The 21,399-nt window shown below is 43.2% G+C and overlaps 2 protein-coding genes across 8 annotated transcripts in view; one reads left to right on the plus strand and one right to left on the minus strand.

Annotated features, from left to right (window-relative positions):
* The window catches only part of LOC109840623 (arogenate dehydratase/prephenate dehydratase 2, chloroplastic-like), a 55,894-nt gene continuing 35,093 nt past the window's right edge, over positions 599 to 21,399 (plus strand). For 2 of the 6 annotated variants that reach the window (XM_020409348.1, XM_020409349.1), the window contains exons 1-11: positions 599 to 632; positions 1,230 to 1,294; positions 1,396 to 1,488; positions 2,237 to 2,437; positions 2,527 to 2,607; positions 2,885 to 2,980; positions 3,054 to 3,131; positions 3,209 to 3,298; positions 3,403 to 3,470; positions 3,656 to 3,737; positions 3,888 to 3,993. In XM_020409348.1, the coding sequence (XP_020264937.1) occupies positions 617 to 632; positions 1,230 to 1,294; positions 1,396 to 1,488; positions 2,237 to 2,437; positions 2,527 to 2,607; positions 2,885 to 2,980; positions 3,054 to 3,131; positions 3,209 to 3,298; positions 3,403 to 3,470; positions 3,656 to 3,737; positions 3,888 to 3,947 (930 nt within the window). In that variant the 5' untranslated portion in view covers positions 599 to 616 and the 3' untranslated portion in view covers positions 3,948 to 3,993. Of the gene's footprint in view, positions 633 to 1,229; positions 1,295 to 1,395; positions 1,489 to 2,236; positions 2,438 to 2,526; positions 2,608 to 2,884; positions 2,981 to 3,053; positions 3,132 to 3,208; positions 3,299 to 3,402; positions 3,471 to 3,655; positions 3,738 to 3,887; positions 3,994 to 4,602; positions 4,838 to 5,263; positions 5,560 to 21,399 lie in introns of those variants that run through there. The other 4 variants (XM_020409347.1, XM_020409346.1, XM_020409345.1 and 1 more) reach the window with 4 other exon arrangements.
* The window catches only part of LOC109840622 (protein DETOXIFICATION 12-like), a 46,879-nt gene continuing 33,023 nt past the window's right edge, over positions 7,544 to 21,399 (minus strand). For both annotated transcript variants that reach the window (XM_020409344.1, XM_020409343.1), the window contains one exon: positions 7,544 to 7,716. In XM_020409344.1, the coding sequence (XP_020264933.1) occupies positions 7,663 to 7,716 (54 nt within the window). In that variant the 3' untranslated portion in view covers positions 7,544 to 7,662. The remainder of the gene's footprint in view (positions 7,717 to 21,399) is intronic.

The raw sequence follows: 21,399 nt of genomic DNA on the forward strand, positions 1-21,399 counted from the left end.
TTATTATTTGCAAAATTACCCTAAATTCTTTCTTATTGGGTTTTTTGAATAATGTTGTTTTCTAATTATGGCATTGTATAAATTTCCTAATAGTTTTCAAAATATTTGCGCTATTTTCCCATTTGGAATCTACAACTATTAAGTGCGAGGGGTATGACAGCTCAATACGAGAGGATTGAGGGGTAATTTTACAAATATCAAGATTTAAAGGGGAGGTTTGAAAACGTAGAAGATGTGAGGGGTACGTATGCAAAAACGCCAACATTGTTCCTATTGGGCCCACAGTTAAAAGCCCACTATTTACGAAATTATAGGAGGCGAGTACGGAACCATTAGAGCTTAAATTATCGGAACCGCTCGGGTTCTTGTTCACGATCATCCCCCCTCTCCCCTCCCGCTCCCCTCTTCTTGGCATCATGCCGCAATTTCTCAACCGCTCTCGCGCCGGCGTCCAAACTCAAAAAACCCCTCAGTTGATCCAGAAAATTACGGAGATAAGCCCTCAACTCTCTCTCCAGCGCGCAGCAGCAGCGGCGGAGGATCTCAGCTAGGGCTTCGATCCGAGGAGGAGAGGAGGAGGGCGAGATCAACGACGGCAGCAAAACTGCTCAGTTGAATGCGATCTTTAACGGGTCCGTTACCCGAACTTCTTCGCAAAGGACTCCCAAACCCTACCCAGTAAAGCCCCCCCCCCCGCCCAAAAATATTTCAGAATAATAAAAAGAATTTATTCTTCTCTCATGTGAGAGTTTCTTATTCAGTTTTCAAAAAAAAAAAAAAAAGAAAAAAAAAGAAAGAAAAATCTTCACGTTTCTTCCTATTTGCAGATTAGTGGCATTGCATGATTGTTATTTAGAAATATGAATATTTGTGGACCTAATATGAAGTTGAGAAGTAATTTAGGGTTTATTAGGGTCTAAAACAGCCTGATAGACTTGGAGATGTAAATTATGAAGAATTGGGGGCCATGATGTACAAATAATCAAGCCCATCACTTCCAAAATCATTCTTTACATTCAAAACACCCGACCCTTTATTGTAGCACTTTAACTACTGTCATAGCAACTTGGATCGAATTATAGTTTGTGTCTGTTTACCATACTTTATAACTAATGAGCTGGGGTTCAGAAGAATGGGTTTAAAATCTGAAAGCCAAAAAGAAAATAAAACTCTTCATCAGTCTCCATTCTCCAAATTTGTGGATTTATTGGTTTGTTTCATTTTTTTAGGGCCTTTGACAAGTTCAGATTTGTCCAATTCTGGTAATGGACCTCAGCTCAGAGTTGCTTACCAGGTATGGAACTTTAACAATTTTGATTAGGGCATTGTTAAGCAATTAGTCATCGGTAAGCTCTTTTTAATATAATTTTTCTGTTGATTTTTTGGGATTTTTAGGGTCTTCCTGGTGCTTATAGTGAATCTGCAGCAGCAAAGGCGTACCCGAACTGTGAGGCGGTTCCCTGCGAACAGTTTGAAAGTGCCTTTGATGTGAGTTTTGTCTTTTCCCCCCGCATTTATTATTATTGTAACAAAAGTTAGTTAAATTAGTGGTAATAATTTTGTTACTGATTAAACGTATTGTTTCTCTTAGACTAACACTTGTTGTGTAAAGCATGTGCATGCTTTGCTAGATTCAAGCTCGTTTATCTATATAAATGAAATGGTTAATTCTTATTACCCCCTAAATTCAGAATTGGGTAAAAAAATTTTTTTACCCTTAGGGTGTCTATCTGCAAAATAAATTCCTTTCTCTCAATACTTGTTCTCATATTCCGAACATCGTAACCAATAATATTAGTTAGGAAACTGAACTTTTATACATTCATTATCATTCACCTAATTATCAGTATCCCAAAATTCACAATATCTTTCCTCTAAGACTGCTATGCTGGGAATTCATTCATCAGATCCATATTTCACCACATTAAAAAATCAACATAAAGAGATTCAAAAGAAATCCCAATCACCTTTATACATAATTCAAAACTTTGTTATATCCTTGATCCAATTGGAAAGAGTCATGAATTATGAAATAATTATGAACTTGATTCTTTTGGTTGTCTGTTAAATCAGATCTCTCCATTTTCAAATTGTGTGCATTAAAAGCCGGTTTGTTGTCAGCTTCAACATGCCTGATCTACAACATTCAATTTGTTCAACTAGGTTATTTTTTCCTCTCTTTTCATCTTTTGTGTTTGTGTAAAAGTTTAAAAGTTTATCCCTTTGCTGAGTGCAGGCTGTTGAACGTTGGCTTGTTGATCGTGCAGTGCTACCAATAGAAAATTCATTAGGTGGTAGCATACATCGCAATTATGACCTTTTACTTCGCCATAAATTACATATTGTTGGTGAAGTGAAATATGCAGTACGACATTGTTTACTAGCCAACTATGGTGTGAAATTACAAGACCTGAAAAGAGTTCTCAGTCATCCACAAGTATATTTTAATCACACTATATTATTTATTTAAGTTGAAAATACTTTAGTTTTTAAGCATTGCTTCTTTCTTAATGCCAAAATTTTCAGGCTCTTGCCCAGTGTGAGCACACACTAACGAAGTTGGGAGTTGTTAGAGAAGCTGTTGATGATACAGCAGGTGCAGCACAGGTAAGATTCTAAAATTTAGTGCTATGATATACTCCTCTTTTGTCCCTATATGGAGAAACGTGTAAACAGGGGGAAAATAAAATAAAAAAGTAACACACATCAGCTGTCATCTGCTTTCTTATTAATGTGACTGTGTCATGGCATTCTCTGGTTGTTTGACTAATGCATGAAATAATTATTGTATCAAATAGATATGCAATCTCTTCCAATTGATGCCTCATGCTGCTTATAGTGCACCTCTCTGCATGTTAATATACCTAACATGTGTCCTGTGTAGTTTGTTGCTTCCAACAAGCTTCAAGATGCAGGGGCAGTTGCAAGTGCATTAGCCGCTGAGATCTATGATCTGAATATTCTTGCCAATGATATTCAGGTATATCTAATTTCTTAATCACTTGGTGGTAATTAGTTGCATCATTACCTGAATACTTCACTCCCTTCTTCAGGATGATACTGATAATGTAACTCGCTTCTTAATGCTTGCACGAGAACCCATTATTCCAGGCATTGATAGACCGTTCAAGGTAAATTAGCTATACATTATATAATAAATCAAAGGCCATTTGTTGGAAACAACAAGCTTATCGTTGGTTCATTCCAGACAAGCATAGTTTTCTCCTTAGAAGAAGGGCCTGGTGTTCTTTTCAAGGCACTAGCTGTTTTTGCCATGAGAGAGATCAACCTCACAAAGGTATATTTCAGTAGCTTTTGACATTGTATATGATAATGTGTTATTTTTTGGTAGATAGCGTGGCTTAACAATTTTGTTAACTTTTTTTTTTGTCTTTACAATAGATCGAAAGTCGACCTCGGAATAAAAAGCCCTTCCGTATAGCTGACGAAGGAGTCAATGGGCCTCTAAAGTAACTTCGATGCCCCCACACTAGTATTATCTGCATGTCGTTTATAAGAGATAACCTCATTATATATCAGCTGTTCTTGTTGGTCTGACGTCATTTTTAAAATAATATTGACTAGGTACTTTGATTATCTCTTCTATGTTGATTTTGAAGCATCAATGGCTTCACAAAATGCTCAGAACGACTAGGTACTTTGATTATCTCTTCTATGTTGATTTTGAAGCATCAATGGCTTCACAAAATGCTCAGAATGCCCTTAGGCACCTTAAGGTATTTTTATGTTGATTTTGAAGCATCAATGGCTTCACAAAATGCTCAGAATGCCCTTAGGCACCTTAAGGTATTTTTGGCTTTTGAGAAACCAGAAGGCTAATGAGGATTTCAATTGCTAAGGTTTTCCCCACCTCCTTCTTTTGACAGGAATTTGCAACATTCTTGAGAGTTCTAGGAAGCTATCCAATGGATATAAGCCAGACATGAAGATATTTGCAGGCATATCAAAGCAGTGGGACCTACTGTTGATCGAGTATGTCAGTTGTCTATTCGAATCCCCTCACCCTTGCTCGTTCTCATGAAGGACCTATATTTTGTGCCAATTTCTGGCTACTTTATCATTTCAACTTATGACATGTATGCGCATTAGTGCTATAATGTGTTACTGAAAACTGGTTCTGAGACGTAAATTGGAGAACAAATGCCTATCTTTTCATGTTATATGTCCACATCATCTGTTCTCAACTGCTCCACCAGCATATTTGTTTGTTCATCTTTCTTAACTTAATTTGGTATGGAATATTGTTCAACCTTGAGAGTGAGATACTTCTATACTATTTATAACTTGGTGAAGGCAGAAGGTTTCGTGTGACAATGCTGTCATATCCTTGATATGCTGGATGTATGCTACCTAGTCAATATTTTGGAATATGAATGTATCTGATTGTCAAAAGACATGCAAGGAACCAATATTATATTGAAAAGTTGAATCAATATCAAGTTTTCTAGAAAGACAGTTTTCTCAATTTACACTGATTCTCTAAAATTATTGTTGTTCTGATGTATGGACCGTATGGTTCAAGGCAAGATGGTATCCTAACTGAAGTGAGACACATTCTTTTTTGTTGCATATTCTTTGCAGATTCTAACGAAATACACTCTCTACTGCAGATGAGAGGAATATTAGCATTTTTAAGGAGTAATGGCAGATTGGCGTTTATGAATACTATTATAACAGTAGGTAACCCTTAGGAAGTAGACCTGTATTTTTAGCGATAGCACAACTGTACAAGAGAGAAGGAAGAAAGGGAGTGGCGTATTCTATTGTGTACTTATATCTGTGTCATTTAATGTAGAGTTTGATCATTATCTTGACAGGTTCAGTTTTTTCATTCTTGCAAGAAATCGACAAAGTGACTTCGTTTGAATTTCAGTTTAAACACGAACATATGAAAATTCCCGCTCGAATAACTTGGACTGTTGGGCAGAGAAAAATTTCTGAGATAGTTGACAATATGAATCTTTAAACATTTGACAAGCTTGTTAAAATTCGTAGTGTGAGCATGTTCAAATTTACATTCAGATACAAATTTGACACAAACTTCCCTGTAAATTGAGTTGAGTTGCAAGTCTGAAAAACTTGCTAGGTTATTTGGCAGTTTTAATAATATTTAATGTCAATACTATCTTACTGCCCGGCATGTTTACCCTCAATAAAAACCAAGCTCATTATAATTTATTGTGGTTAAAGCATATCCATCTATTAATTGCCTGTTGTAGTTTTACTTTTATTTTGCTTGCAGAGAGTGAAGATGGAAAGCTGCATGCAATTGTTAAGAAAAGGATATGTTACAGCATTTGAAATTTTGAATGGATCATATAGTTAGGTCAGAGCAGCAGAGGGACGTCAATTATCCAGAATCATATATTTGGTTTGGAATTTTGTCTTTTTTGCTTCTAAATGTACAGCACCTTTGCAGAATGAAGAAGGAATGGTCCTTTTATTTTTTGGGTGCCCCCAGGTATCAAGTACTTGGCTCTTGTTTTTTTTTTAACCAATTATTGGCTCATTAATTATAAGAATCATGCATGTTTCTTTCTTTCGACCTTATTTTTGCGGTAACTGAAAAGAAAATGGTAATGACATCAAAGAACAGAGAAAAAAAGGTTCATCTTCTGCTAATGGTGTCGCTGGTTCACTGAATCAGTATAACGTACTCCAAGAAAAAAAAAAAAACTGGGGCGTTGTTCTTATGCCGTCGTGTATGCTCTAATGTTATGCATATGAGCCGCCAAACCCGGTAGTATGAATTTCTGGAGATGTTGAACACGGATGGAGTTCTCCCTATTTACCGTGGCTCGATGTCAGGTTGTTGATTCTCTTTTTAGACATATGCCTCTGGACGACTGAATCTTAGTGCTTTAAGTTCTGCAATGTAGCCAAAGTGAAGACTTGTTTTGATAGTATACTTGAACTCCTCGTTCATTTTGGTTGCTAAATCTGGAAAAAGTTCGGCATAAATGCATAAGTTGCACAACTGATCACCTTTCATTTTTTTAACACAAAATCACCTCATAAGTTGGTTTAGCTTTCAATCAACCATCATCTCAGAGTAATTCCGATTCAACTTTTATCCGAAACGCCCAACATCTCCCTTCTCCTTCCTCACCTACCCTAACTACCCCACGCACCTTCTTCCTCTTCCCTTCTCCTTCATCTTCGCCGTCGTCCTCCGTGCAAACCACAGTTGAGATCAGAGAGGAGAAGAGAGGAGGGTGAGATGAGAAGAAAGAGAAAGGAACGAGAGAAGGTGGAAGAGGAGGGAAGAAGGTGAAAGTCAGATGGAGGAGAAAGGAGGAGGGAGAAGATGCGGTGGAGGATAGAGATGAGGATAAATGGAGGAAGAATGATCTGGGTGGAGAAGGAGGGCGGAAATGGGAGGAGGATGGAGGTGGGGTGGATGAGAAGGGAGGGAGAATGAGGAGGGTATTTGAGAATTAAAAACTAAATCCACTCGTAAGATGATTTCTGTATAAAAAAACTCGAAAGGTGATTTCTATCAATTTGACGTGATTTAAATGTGGTTTTTGCGAGGGAAAAAAAACCCTTAACAATATATAGTTTCAACCTGCTTCAAGGATAATACATAGAAATTTATACGTACTTTTTAGCTCCTGAGGAAAACTGCTGACCTATTCTGTGACCATCTAAAGGGCAACTTATACGTACTTTTTAGCTCCTGAGGAAAACTGCTGACCTATAAGTGGACAATATATTGCCAAAGAGTTATGCATCAAAAATTCATTAATTACAGTACTGGAAAACTAATGGAATCATTTCTTTAAGGGGAAAAAAGAAAACTCTCGTTTTCTTCCCAAATCTAACCGTGATTATATTTACTTAAAGAATAGCTTGAACACACATTGCTTGCTCACTTCATTTAATTTTCCAACGGAAGTCTTTCTTCGAATATTCGCTCCCTCGCCATCTTTTTATACTGGAGGTGACGGCGACCCCCAGCGTGTTGAGTCGTTCTGGGCTTCTTCATCGGGCCCAAACGCTTGTGAACTGGAGCTTTGCCTCTCTCGTCGGGAATTGGACCGAGGCGCTCCAAGGCTGGCTTTCTCCTTCGGGAGGATTCTGCATGATCTCCCGGAGTAGCTATGGGAATTCTCAGCGACTTAGCTTGGTTCGCCGGAGGTTGAATTTTGGTTGGAGGCTGCAGTTGCTGCTTTTTGGTCTGAACCGCCGCTTCAGACTTCGGCCTCCAAACTTTGCGAGTTGGTGGCGGCTTCTTGGCTACCTCTTTCTGCAGCTCTCTACGGGCTTCTTCAGCTTGAGCCCGTGCCTGCGCTGATAGTGCGCGGCGCTTGCGAATGCGCTCCTCCAGCGTCGATCGGTTCCATTTGACACGGACCCATTCCATTGTTGGCGGCTTGGAGAAACCACCATTCGTCGATTGTTGAGGCTGCTTGCCTCTTTTGTTCTTCAGATTGACGTTGTAGCGGATCCCGTCAACTGACTCCATGGTCTTTGCGAATCGTTTCGCAAGGCGTTGACGTTGCTTAATTACAGTACTGGAAAACTAATGGAATCATTTCTTTAAGGGGAAAAAAGAAAACTCTCGTTTTCTTCCCAAATCTAACCGTGATTATATTTACTTAAAGAATAGCTTGAACACACATTGCTTGCTCACTTCATTTAATTTTCCAACGGAAGTCTTTCTTCGAATATTCGCTCCCTCGCCATCTTTGCCTGCAAAATATATTCCGAAGTTTTTTCACCTTTAAATGGAAATATAAGTCGCTAAAATATTCTAGTGAACTACTCTGCAGGGCGTCAATATCCCCGCTTTAACTATTGTTGTTAAAATAGAGAGGTCATAAATATGTGATATTACTATTACATGAATTAGACAAATAATAAGGGTTTAGATATGCAATTTTCAAACTCAAAATAGCTTTGAACACTAAAAGCTGGCTTTTTAGGCCAAGAATAATCTCCTAGTGTTTTAAAATCAAGCTTAGTTCTTCGAGTTCGATTATGTATGAACTTCAAGATTAAGTATGTAGCTTCATAGATTTCCCACATTTCCATTATTTTTTTAAAAAATTAGCCCTTATTGATAGCCAACTAAACATTTTAAAGCTTACATGAGCTAGATTTGGAGCCCTGCTGCAAGAAAAATATTTGAGTAATTAATGCTACCTGTATTATACTTCAAGATGCAAGCATGTCAGATCCTTCCACGTCTTTATTTAGATGTTTGTATCTTTTAGTACCAAAGTAGTATATTCTGCAGTAACATTAATGTGGCATATTTTCCTAAGAACTCTGGTAACAATTTTTCAGCAATAGAGATGCATTCCAAATTTACCATATAGAGAGTGCGTGAGAATGATAATTGTTAAAAAAAAAATTTGTTAGATTGTTTTGTTAGTGGGCATGTCTAGTGGCGGAGCAAGGAATTTTGGTAAAGGGGTCCGAAAAATAATTAAACATGACAACATATAATTTTTTGGCACAGTTGATTAGCATATTGATCATTATGTAACAAGACTTTCAAATTATATTTTCACTTAGAATATAATGTTTAAAATAAAATTCTTCTTGTCCTCAATTTTTGAAACTGTTTTATTATATCTTCCTCATTAATCATAAACATATCTATAGGCACTTGAATTCCATGCTTAGTCTACCAACCACAAAATTATCTTCCATATTCGAGATCACCATCTCATGCAAATTATAATAATTGCGAGAAAGAAACGAGCAATTTCTTTTTTGTTTGAGAATTTTACACTTTAGCCTTTATAGTTTAGAAAATTATTTTATGTTAATAGCTTATTGCACTTACATACCTTATAGTTTCCTCTCGCATTTATATACCCTCGATTGTTTTTGGCAGCACTTGTATACCCTAAAGCTTTTAATACTCGCACTTATATATCCTCACTTGTTTTTGGTAGCATTTATACACCCTAAAGTTTTTAAAACGTGCACTTTGCACTTAAATATCCTTAGTTATGCAAACGCAAGAATTTCCCCTAGAAAATTCTCCTGTGATACTCACATGTTTTTGCCAGATTTTAAGTTAAACATGTCTAGATATTATTTTAAAATAGAATTATGATAGTTTGAATAGTAAATTTTAATACAAAGTGCTAAAAAGTTCTAAAACTAGTATGTATAGTGTTGCACAAGAACTTTCGGGGAAAAAATTCCTCATTTGCGTAACCGAGGGTATTTAATTGCAAGTTTTAAAAAAAAATTAGGACATGTAAGTGCTGTCAAAAACAAGTGAGGGCATGAATGTGCAAGTTCTAAGAACTTCAGGTTATATAAGTGTTACCAAAAATAATTGAAGGTATATAAGTGCAAAGCAGGAAACTATAGAGTATTTAAGTGCAAATATTAATACTCTTTTTTCAGTCACCCAAGAGGGAACAGGACCTGTTAGGCCCTATATGGTTCAGCCCCGGGGCGTATCCATATACCAGTTTAGTGGTTGTTCAGTGTTCGTGATATATCTTGTATCTCAAGTTTACATCCTTTGTGATCCAAGATTCCCGTTTCTCTATTTAAAGAGGAAATACACCAAATAGTTTAATAACTATTTGGGTGTCTTCTCTCTGATGTGGTATCAGAGCGTAGCTGATCCTATCCTTGTCCTGAGCACACGACCTAGTCGTTGCATGACTGCTCATCTCATTCATTCTCATCCTAGTACTAACTTGCCGGCTCTGACGCTTTGAATGATGATGAGTGGTGTGCGCTAAATGCATCTTCAGCCCTCTAAATTGCAACGATCCCGACTGACCTATATGAGTGCTTGGATGAGGAAGTCTCCTATTCTGAATGAGGTAAGGGTAGGTTCGACCGAAGCAGCCTTTATTTTCTCTCCCAGTCTTTCAACTCTTGCTGCGGAGTTAGCATTCACGACAAGAGAAATAGTAGTAGTTTAACACTAGATCGAAGCTTCAACTCTTGCTGCGGAGTTAGCATTCACGACAAGAGAAATAGTAGTAGTTTAACACTAGATCGAAGCGGCGGCTAGAAGAATGCAATGCCTCACCGTTCAGGAAGAACAGGATGAGCTGGCGGTAGCGCTTTGCGTGAGTAATAAAAAGTTCCCTATGGAGTGTACGCTTTCAGTTAAGTGAAGGGATAGACCAAACCAGCTCACTGACCCCTCTGAGTTGATACGGAAAGCATGCAAAATTCTTTTCTTACGTATTGAATATAACATCCATGTCTTTCTTGTTCCACTAGCGGAATAACCGCAGTGACCCCCCTCCACTTCATGCCTTTGACAGAACGGAGACGAGCATGTCTTGACTCCAGAAGTCCGAAGGAAATGGACACTCGACTTTGATGGGTCCGCAGCTGCTGGATTTAGCTTGGTATTCATCACACTTCCCCCAACTCGATGAAAAAAAAAACAAATTGGATAGCAGGTGACTCCTATCCCTGGTTAGCGCTAGCACTCTTTCTAGGAAGGAATCCTAATTTCATTCTCTTAGCTCAGAGATATTGTCGATTGAATACCTGGAAAGATCATATTAGGATAAGGCGAAAGAGAGATTTTCACTAACAGAGGAAGCAGGACATAGAAGTAACGGTCGTGGGTGGCCAAGAGGGCCTACTTGGAGACTTAGGATCTCAACAGGAAATGCGAAAAATTGCTTACGATCTGCCGATAGATGAAAGAGAATCAACGAGTTTTAGTTCTGATCTGAGTAGGCTCAACATAGCCCAATTTGTGCTTTATCTCCTGATGCCATAAACGAAAGCAGATTCCCAAACCCAAACCGCCAAACCTACCCCTCTTTCTTTTTTTCTTCCTTTACTACTCAGGTCAGAGTTACTATTCGCATTAGGGTACCAGAGTTGCTGATTTCCCCCCTATGACCACGACGTAAACTCTTTACACCTACTTGTATGTTTGCCTACCTGATCGCTTTCGTCACCACGATCTGTTATCGCTAGTTTGTATTCCTATACTAGTTTGTGTTCATGTCCAGTTGTTGCCTATATTTCCACTGCCTCTCTATTCCCTATTTGCCATGTATCAATTGTCTACTCTCGTGGCCTCTGTCCTTGATCACAAAGTACCTTTGGTGACCACAATCAAGCTTAATGGTCAAAATTAAAATCTACCGTCTCAAGCATTTCTTTTGTTCCTTGGTTCACCAGAAAAGTTGTCACATCTCATCTCTTGTACTCCAGATGGCAAAGATGTCACATTCTCAGCCTCGCATAAGGATAACTAATGTCGTAATGACTTGGTTCCTTAACAGAATGGAGCTCAATATTGCCTCCAATGTACTTTTACTGCAGACAACAAAGGAGATCTCAAATGTCCTGAAGTAGATGGATGCTCAAGACACCAATATCTCCTGTGTCTATGAGCTCTATAATATATAGTTCTTCCTGAAGCAAGATGCTCATCCTATCAATGAGCATTTTCCTTCCGTCAAGGGGATGCGGGATGAGCTCTGTACTTATCAGCCAGTAACTCGCGATCTTCAGAAATAAAAAAGAAAAAATAAAGAGTTCAACATTGCTAAGTCTCTCCAAGACTTAGATGACAATCTCAACCATATTCATGGATAGTTGTTGGTTGACGAGACAATGTCATCTTTCACATGTGCCCTTGGTTGTGTTTTACACACCTTTATGACTCTACACTTGATTCTACTACTGTTGCTGGGAAATCGTGCCCAAGTTGCGGGATAGGGTTCCTGTCGAGGCTGAGGATGTGGTAGTGATTTAGGGGGAGTTTTCAATGATGTATCCATAGGCTGGGGAGTATTAACAACAATCCTATTCAAGATTGATGCAATTATTGTGGGAGGACAAATCGCATCTCTAAAATGTGAGGACTGGTTTAATAAAGCTAAATGGGCAAATTAAGTGACTTCTGATGATAGAGAGATGCAATTTCATACCTCTAAGACTGATGCAGTGATGATCTCCAAGGAAGGAATATGAGAAATATATCAAAAGGCATTCATCTCATACTGCTACCTAGGCTTCTCCCTCAGGCAATTTTGTGTTTATTGCTTCCCAAGAAAGGCTGTGGATAATAATTCTAGGATTACATCCTGTTTGTAGGAAATTTGAAGTAAAAAGACAATGAAAGAAAAATTTGACTTGTATTCCTCTCAAAATCAATTACAATTTGGATTCCGATTACAAAAGAGAGGAGAATGAATTTGATTCTTCCCTTTGTTTAAATCTGGGTTCTTCACGGTGGCAATGAGATGCCTCCCTCGAATGCTCGCGTCGAGTTTGCTTCTCGTTGACGATCCGAACGTCTTGATTCACTGGAACGTGGTCTTCTCCTCACGATTTGACGCTGTGGAGAACTTGCGTGGCAAGTTTGAAAATAACTCTTAACGAGTTGATAACTCTGAACGAGTTGATAACTCTGAACGAGTTTTAGAAGAACTTGCCGAGCAAGTTTTGAACTCTGATCGAGTTGATAACTCTGAATGAGTTGATAACTCTGAACGAGTTGATAACTCTGAACGAGTTTGAAACTCTATGGAAGAGTTGATTTAAACCGAAAGTTCGGTTAACAAGCCAAGGGAATGCTCCTGTGGTCGATCGTTGCTGAGGATGAACGTCGATCTCCCCCTTGCTGCCCAAAAAGAAGGATCCCAGAGCCCAGAGCCAAAAAGCCGCAGATCGCTTCTTTGCTGCCCAAAAAAGAAGCCCCCGAACTCAGTTGAGTTTCTCACTATTTATAGGGGATTTAGGGTGGTAACTACCCCCTTAATCCGCTCTTAAGTGGGGCGAAAATCCCTCAAATCGTGGGGGAAAAACAGTTCCTGGAACTGTTCATTGCGTGCTTGAACGAGTCAAACGCTAAAAACGGCGTTCTGGGCCTTAACTCTGCGTCTAAGGCCTGAGACGCAGAGTTAAACCTTTGTCAAAGGTTTGAAACGCACAGGCCGCATGCGTTCTGGAATTGGAGACGCACAGGTAGCTTGTGCGTTGAAATTCAACTCTGCATCATGAGTTTGGGACGCATGGTTGAGTTTGTTGAAGAACGCACGTTATGTGTGCGTTTGTGCTTTAACTCTGCGTCACAGAGTTAGATGTCTGCTGGAAAACGCAGAGTTAAGCCTGTTTTAGGCTGAAAACGCACAGTTCGTGCTATTTTAGAGATTAACTCTGCGTTTTGATGTTGAAAACGCAGAGTTGAGCCTGTTAACGGCTGAAAACGCACAGTTGCGTTGGGCAGCGATGGAGCTGCGTTCGAGCTGTGCTTGGCAGCGATTGGAGCTGCGTTCGAGCTGTGCTTGGCAGCGATTGGAGCTGCGTTCGAGCTGTTGATTGTTGTAGTATTTAGATTTCTCTGTCTTTATATATGGATGACACCAAAGACCAGTAAAGAAGGTCTTATTCAGGCCATTTGTGACAATTGAGGCATCTCAATAACGCTCTATCAACTGCAGGTCATGATCTCCACTGAGTGTGTCGAATATCATTACACTGCTCATCAGCACCTCTAATGGTTGCTAATATAATATTAGTCATGTTGTTGTCGCAGCCATCAAGATCAATCATCTCACATAAGAAGCTGCATTCGTGTTTATAGCTGTTGAAGCGGCGTAGGTGATTGAATCGGTGTAGTGTCTTGATGATGGTACGCGGGGAGGACTTCCACGTCTTGGTTTGAAGAGATCGTCGATTTGTAATCCTTTCTGTCAGAGTATTGCTAAAGACTGTCGTTTTGTAATCTTTGCTTTAACTCTTTGACATGTGAAAATCTTCGAATTGTAGCCTTCTGGAAGTCGTCAGATTGTAACTTCCATCATCGGTGTTTGATGGGGGATTAACTATCTATTGTGATTTTTAGACAGCCTACAGAACCCCCTCCAAAGTTTTCGAAAGTTCGCGGTTGACTGGGACGAATTTTCGGAATACTTTGGATCTCAACTCTGATCTTGGAGCTGTTGATTCCTTGTCACAAAGGAGTTATTCTCTGCACTCGCTTCGAAGGTAGCTTGGTTGAAGGGATTTTCCATGCATGACCTGTGTGAAGGTATGCGCCATAATCCTGCTTCTGGAATGTGGGGGTGGACCCTGCATTTTGAACTTGAGATGCGGGTTTCACCGTTGCATGTTGAATTTGGAACACAGGTGTGACCTCGGCGTTTGGTTTTTTTGCATCGCGGGTCAGCGTTTTGACGTAAGACATGGAAGTGGCTTCCGTGCATTATTGAACCCTGCATTTTGAACTTGAGATGCGGGTTTCACCGTTGCATGTTGAATTTGGAACACAGGTGTGACCTCGGCGTTTGGTTTTTTGCATCGCGGGTCAACATTTTGACTTAAGACATGGAAGTGGCTTCCGTGCATTTTTGACTAAGTCTTTGAGACTTGTCTTTGGCACATCTGTTTTAAGTCTCGACTCACATCTATTAAGCTGATGGGCCTGCAAATGTGCGTAGGATTTTTGGCAAACCCTCAGCCATCAACGGATTTGATAAGCCTTTACCGACTACCGTTTGAGTCGGGCTAGCAGGGAAAAGACTAACCGGCAACGCGTGTTAGGCGTAGACTTATCTCTATTTAGGGATCGAGATAAAGTCCCCCATGCGTGTGAGGCATGGATTTTGATGTCCTTTTCACGGTAAAAGACTAACCGGCAACGTGTGTTAGACATTGACTTATCCCTACTTAGGATTCAGGATAAAATTCCCCATGCGTGCAAGGCATGGATTTTGGTGCTACGATATTGAATACGTAGGCTTTTGCTATTATTACGGAAATAGGCTACCCGGCAACATGTGTTAGACATTGACTTATCCCTACTTAGGATTCAGGGTAAAATTCTCCATGCGTGTAAGGCATGGATTTTGGCGTTATTAATAACGACCTGCTACGATATTGAATACGTAGGCTTTGCTATTATTGCGGGAATAGGCTACCCGGCAGCATGTGTTAGATGCAGACTTATCTCTAATTAGGGATCGAGATAAAGTCCCCCAGGCATGCATCCTGGTGTCTTTTTCATCATTTCTTCCTGTGTAGCTTGAAACACCGAAAGAATTAACAAGTTCATTGGGGGGTTGACTGTTAGAGGTGTTATGTTAACATAACAGTATTTTATGGACCTATCGCTCTATTGAAGAGAGTCGATAAGTTGATTTGGTCGTCAGAGGTGTGGTGTTAACTTGACGAGTTTGTGGACCTATCGCTCCATTGAAGAGAGTCGATAAGCGGATTTTGTCAGAGGTGTAGTGTTAACGTGACAAGAAAGATATTTTTGTAGGCAATAAAAATTGCCTTTAAATCCTTATCAGAGAAGTTCAGAACAAAACTGCTAAAACCTCGCCCGAAATAGCAGAAAAAGGGGAAAACGCAGATGTCTCCCAAACCGTAAGGAATTTGGCGAAACGGAGGAAGCGAACCGAAGCCTTCATCTTGGTTCGGATGGCTCCATCTCGTCGAGATAGGCGATTTTCATATATAATTCGTCCAATTCCGACTTACGGTTTGAAAGTTACGGCCTATTCTTCAATCCATGCTCAGGAGCTCGCCTGTAGCTCAAATTCGCCTGCAGTCCCAAATCCGCCTGCAGACCCAAGTCTGCCTGCTCGCCTGCAGCCCAAATCCGCCTGCAGACCCAAGTCTGCCTGCTCGCCTGCAGCCCAAATCCGCCTGCAGACCCAAGTCTGCCTGCCTGCAGTCCCAAATCCGCCTGCAGACCCCAAGTAGTCTGCCTGCGCACCTGAGCTCGCCTGTAGACTCAGCTCGCCTGCAAGCTCGCCTGCAGACCCAAGTCTGCCTGCAGTCCTAAGCTCGCCTGCGGACCCAAGCTGCAGACTCGCCAGCTCATTGTCAACTGCCCACTTGGAGTATGGGAACAGTTACATCAGTGGTCAAATCCCACAAATCAAGGGAGAGGGCACAGTACCCCAAGACCGTCAAGCGGCCGCTCACAGTACGAATGATTGGGCAGGTGTCAAGTCGGCCTGAACATTCATAAATGCAGCTCACCTCGGCTGTCTGAGTCAAGAGCCGGATCCGCTAGCACCCGGCGAGCTGTCCAAGCCTACTCGAGTACCAGGAACCCGCTTTCCCACCTCTCTCGGCCTGAAGAGAGAAAACACGGTACTCCAGGCCCGTCGAATGACTGCTCACGGTACGAGTGATCGGACAGATGCCAGATCAACCTGCGCGTTCATAAATGCGGCTCACCTCAGTTGTCCAAGTGAGGGGACGAGAGCCGCCGGCGCTCAGTGAGTTGGCCATATCCACTCGAGTATCTGACAGCTGCTGTCACGCATACGAGGAGGGGCTTTCCCATTCCTAAGTGACGTGATGTAAAACATGGCTCCTCGAATGACCGCTCCTGTTGCAGGTGAACAGCAGGATATCTCTGAACGACGTGTGGTCACATCCCATAATTCAAGGAGCAGTCAAGCTGTCTCCCTCACATGGTCAAATCCCATGAATCAAGGGATGGCCCATGTCATCCCTTGCCTACTAAAACCCAGCTTTAGCCAGCATGAAAAGGGGGATTGGCCGTTGCATATTCGGCTGGCTAATATCCCAAAGGTTGAACCTGGACCTTCGCCAAGGGCTCCCTCATTTGAGAACTGAAGCTCCGGCAGCAACTTCGATCGGATCGTCCAAGGGAAGCAGACTCGGCACGAGCACCGATTGGCCGTTGCATATTCGGCTGGCTAATATCCCAAAGGTTGAACCTGGACCTTCGCCAAGGGCTCCCTCATTTGAGAACTGAAGCTCCGGCAGCAACTTCGATCGGATCGTCCAAGGGAAGCAGACTCAGCGCCGGTCATTCAGATGAATTGGTGGTGGCGCAGTCTGACGAAGTTGCTGCAGGGACCACGGTTGAGTCACTTGTGATCAAATTCGAGGGGTACTTACAATCGTCCTCTTCTGGCGGCAATACATCTCACGATGACTGCAGAGTCGTGCGGGTGGCCCAGCCCCAAGAGGCCGAGGCAACCAAGCCTGAGGGATCTGCCCAAGCCGAGGCAGGGGGTTCTTTTCCCCCCAAACCAGTTGAGGCCGAGCCGAGATTCGAGAATGCGGGTCTAGGAGCTGCTGGGTGGGTCGACGAACGATCCTCGCAGACCCCTGTGCAAAAGGAATCAACCATTCGTGTCGACGCAGAATACGCCTCCGCCGTCGACATGAACGCTCCTCGTTCAAAAAGATCCAAACCGCGGCGACGAAAAGCTCTCGCTGTTGGGCAGCGGTTGATAAGCTGCGTTGGGCAGCGGTTGATAAGCTGCGTTGGGCAGCGGTTGATAAGCTGCGTTGGGCAGCGGTTGATAAGCTGCGTTGGGCAGCGGTTGATAAGCTGCGTTGGGCAGCGGTTGATAAGCTGCGTTGGGCAGCGGTTGATAAGCTGCGTTGGGCAGCGGTTGATAAGCTGCGTTGGGCAGCGGTTGATAAGCTGCGTTGGGCAGCGGTTGATAAGCTGCGTTGGGCAGCGGTTGATAAGCTGCGTTGGGCAGCGGTTGATAAGCTGCGTTGGGCAGCGGTTGATAAGCTGCGTTGGGCAGCGGTTGATAAGCTGCGTTGGGCAGCGGTTGATAAGCTGCGTTGGGCAGCGGTTGATAAGCTGCGTTGGGCAGCGGTTGATAAGCTGCGTTGGGCAGCGGTTGATAAGCTGCGTTGGGCAGCGGTTGATAAGCTGCGTTGGGCAGCGGTTGATAAGCTGCGTTGGGCAGCGGTTGATAAGCTGCGTTGGGCAGCGGTTGATAAGCTGCGTTGGGCAGCGGTTGATAAGCTGCGTTGGGCAGCGGTTGATAAGCTGCGTTGGGCAGCGGTTGATAAGCTGCGTTGGGCAGCGGTTGATAAGCTGCGTTGGGCAGCGGTTGATAAGCTGCGTTGGGCAGCGGTTGATAAGCTGCGTTGGGCAGCGGTTGATAAGCTGCGTTGGGCAGCGGTTGATAAGCTGCGTTGGGCAGCGGTTGATAAGCTGCGTTGGGCAGCGGTTGATAAGCTGCGTTGGGCAGCGGTTGATAAGCTGCGTTGGGCAGCGGTTGATAAGCTGCGTTGGGCAGCGGTTGATAAGCTGCGTTGGGCAGCGGTTGATAAGCTGCGTTGGGCAGCGGTTGATAAGCTGCGTTGGGCAGCGGTTGATAAGCTGCGTTGGGCAGCGGTTGATAAGCTGCGTTGGGCAGCGGTTGATAAGCTGCGTTGGGCAGCGGTTGATAAGCTGCGTTGGGCAGCGGTTGATAAGCTGCGTTGGGCAGCGGTTGATAAGCTGCGTTGGGCAGCGGTTGATAAGCTGCGTTGGGCAGCGGTTGATAAGCTGCGTTGGGCAGCGGTTGATAAGCTGCGTTGGGCAGCGGTTGATAAGCTGCGTTGGGCAGCGGTTGATAAGCTGCGTTGGGCAGCGGTTGATAAGCTGCGTTGGGCAGCGGTTGATAAGCTGCGTTGGGCAGCGGTTGATAAGCTGCGTTGGGCAGCGGTTGATAAGCTGCGTTGGGCAGCGGTTGATAAGCTGCGTTGGGCAGCGGTTGATAAGCTGCGTTGGGCAGCGGTTGATAAGCTGCGTTGGGCAGCGGTTGATAAGCTGCGTTGGGCAGCGGTTGATAAGCTGCGTTGGGCAGCGGTTGATAAGCTGCGTTGGGCAGCGGTTGATAAGCTGCGTTGGGCAGCGGTTGATAAGCTGCGTTGGGCAGCGGTTGATAAGCTGCGTTGGGCAGCGGTTGATAAGCTGCGTTGGGCAGCGGTTGATAAGCTGCGTTGGGCAGCGGTTGATAAGCTGCGTTGGGCAGCGGTTGATAAGCTGCGTTGGGCAGCGGTTGATAAGCTGCGTTGGGCAGCGGTTGATAAGCTGCGTTGGGCAGCGGTTGATAAGCTGCGTTGGGCAGCGGTTGATAAGCTGCGTTGGGCAGCGGTTGATAAGCTGCGTTGGGCAGCGGTTGATAAGCTGCGTTGGGCAGCGGTTGATAAGCTGCGTTGGGCAGCGGTTGATAAGCTGCGTTGGGCAGCGGTTGATAAGCTGCGTTGGGCAGCGGTTGATAAGCTGCGTTGGGCAGCGGTTGATAAGCTGCGTTGGGCAGCGGTTGATAAGCTGCGTTGGGCAGCGGTTGATAAGCTGCGTTGGGCAGCGGTTGATAAGCTGCGTTGGGCAGCGGTTGATAAGCTGCGTTGGGCAGCGGTTGATAAGCTGCGTTGGGCAGCGGTTGATAAGCTGCGTTGGGCAGCGGTTGATAAGCTGCGTTGGGCAGCGGTTGATAAGCTGCGTTGGGCAGCGGTTGATAAGCTGCGTTGGGCAGCGGTTGATAAGCTGCGTTGGGCAGCGGTTGATAAGCTGCGTTGGGCAGCGGTTGATAAGCTGCGTTGGGCAGCGGTTGATAAGCTGCGTTGGGCAGCGGTTGATAAGCTGCGTTGGGCAGCGGTTGATAAGCTGCGTTGGGCAGCGGTTGATAAGCTGCGTTGGGCAGCGATTGATAAGCTGCGTTGGGCAGCGATGGAGCTGCGTTGGGCAGCGATGGAGCTGCGTTCGAGCTGTGCTTGGCAGCGATTGGAGCTGCGTTCGAGCTGTGCTTGGCAGCGATTGGAGCTGCGTTCGAGCTGTTGATTGTTGTAGTATTTAGATTTCTCTGTCTTTATATATGGATGACACCAAAGACCAGTAAAGAAGGTCTTATTCAGGCCATTTGTGACAATTGAGGCATCTCAATAACGCTCTATCAACTGCAGGTCATGATCTCCACTGAGTGTGTCGAATATCATTACACTGCTCATCAGCACCTCTAATGGTTGCTAATATAATATTAGTCATGTTGTTGTCGCAGCCATCAAGATCAATCATCTCACATAAGAAGCTGCATTCGTGTTTATAGCTGTTGAAGCGGCGTAGGTGATTGAATCGGTGTAGTGTCTTGATGATGGTACGCGGGGAGGACTTCCACGTCTTGGTTTGAAGAGATCGTCGATTTGTAATCCTTTCTGTCAGAGTATTGCTAAAGACTGTCGTTTTGTAATCTTTGCTTTAACTCTTTGACATGTGAAAATCTTCGAATTGTAGCCTTCTGGAAGTCGTCAGATTGTAACTTCCATCATCGGTGTTTGATGGGGGATCAACTATCTATTGTGATTTTTAGACAGCCTACAGAACCCCCTCCAAAGTTTTCGAAAGTTCGCGGTTGACTGGGACGAATTTTCGGAATACTTTGGATCTCAACTCTGATCTTGGAGCTGTTGATTCCTTGTCACAAAGGAGTTGTTCTCTGCACTCGCTTCGAAAGCAGCTTGGTTGAACGGATTTTCCATGCAGGACCTGTGTGAAGGTATGTGCCATAATCCTGCTTCTGGAATGTGGGGGTGGACCCTGCATTTTGAACTTGAGATGCGGGTTTCACCGTTGCATGTTGAATTTGGAACACAGGTGTGACCTCGGCGTTTGGTTTTTTGCATCGCGGGTCAACATTTTGACTTAAGACATGGAAGTGGCTTCCGTGCATTTTTGACTAAGTCTTTGAGACTTGTCTTTGGCGCATCTGTTTTAAGTCTCGACTCACATCTATTAAGCTGATGGGCCTGCAAATGTGCGTAGGATTTTTGGCAAACCCTCAGCCATCAACGGATTTGATAAGCCTTTACCGATTACCGTTTGAGTCGGGCTAGCATGTGAATTATCTAGGTCCGTTCCACATGTAACGTTGTGCTAAGAGAATGAACTCTCTTAGTCTTGATGCTATGATTTTGAATACATAGACTTTGTCATTTTGACGGGAAAAGACCAACCGGCAACGCGTGTTAGGCGTAGGCTTATCTCTAATTAGGGATCGAGATAAAGTCCCCCATACGTGTGAGGCATGGATTTTGATGTCCTTTTCACGGTAAAAGACTAACCGGCAACGTGTGTTAGACATTGACTTATCCCTACTTAGGATTCAGGATAAAATTCCCCATGCGTGTAAGGCATGGATTTTGGCGTTATTAATAACGACCTGCTACGATATTGAATACGTAGGCTTTGCTATTATTGCGGGAATAGGCTACCCGGCAGCATGTGTTAGATGCAGACTTATCTCTAATTAGGGATCCAGATAAAGTCCCCCAGGCATGCATCCTGGTGTCTTTTTCACGGCGAAAGATTAACCGGCAACGCGTGTTAGGCGTAGACTTATCTCTAATTAGGGATCGAGATAAAGTCCCCCATGCGTGAAGGCATGGATTTTTGGTGTCATTTCTTCCTGTGTAGCTTGAAACACCGAAAGAATTAACAAGTTCATTGGGGGGTTGACTGTTAGAGGTGTTATGTTAACATAACAGTATTTTATGGACCTATCGCTCTATTGAAGAGAGTCGATAAGTTGATTTGGTCGTCAGAGGTGTGGTGTTAACTTGACGAGTTTGTGGACCTATCGCTCCATTGAAGAGAGTCGATAAGCGAATTTTGTCAGAGGTGTAGTGTTAGCGTGA

Source organism: Asparagus officinalis, chromosome 5 (genome assembly GCF_001876935.1).
Source record: "Asparagus officinalis chromosome 5, Aspof.V1, whole genome shotgun sequence".
NCBI classification, from domain to species: domain Eukaryota; kingdom Viridiplantae; phylum Streptophyta; class Magnoliopsida; order Asparagales; family Asparagaceae; genus Asparagus; species Asparagus officinalis.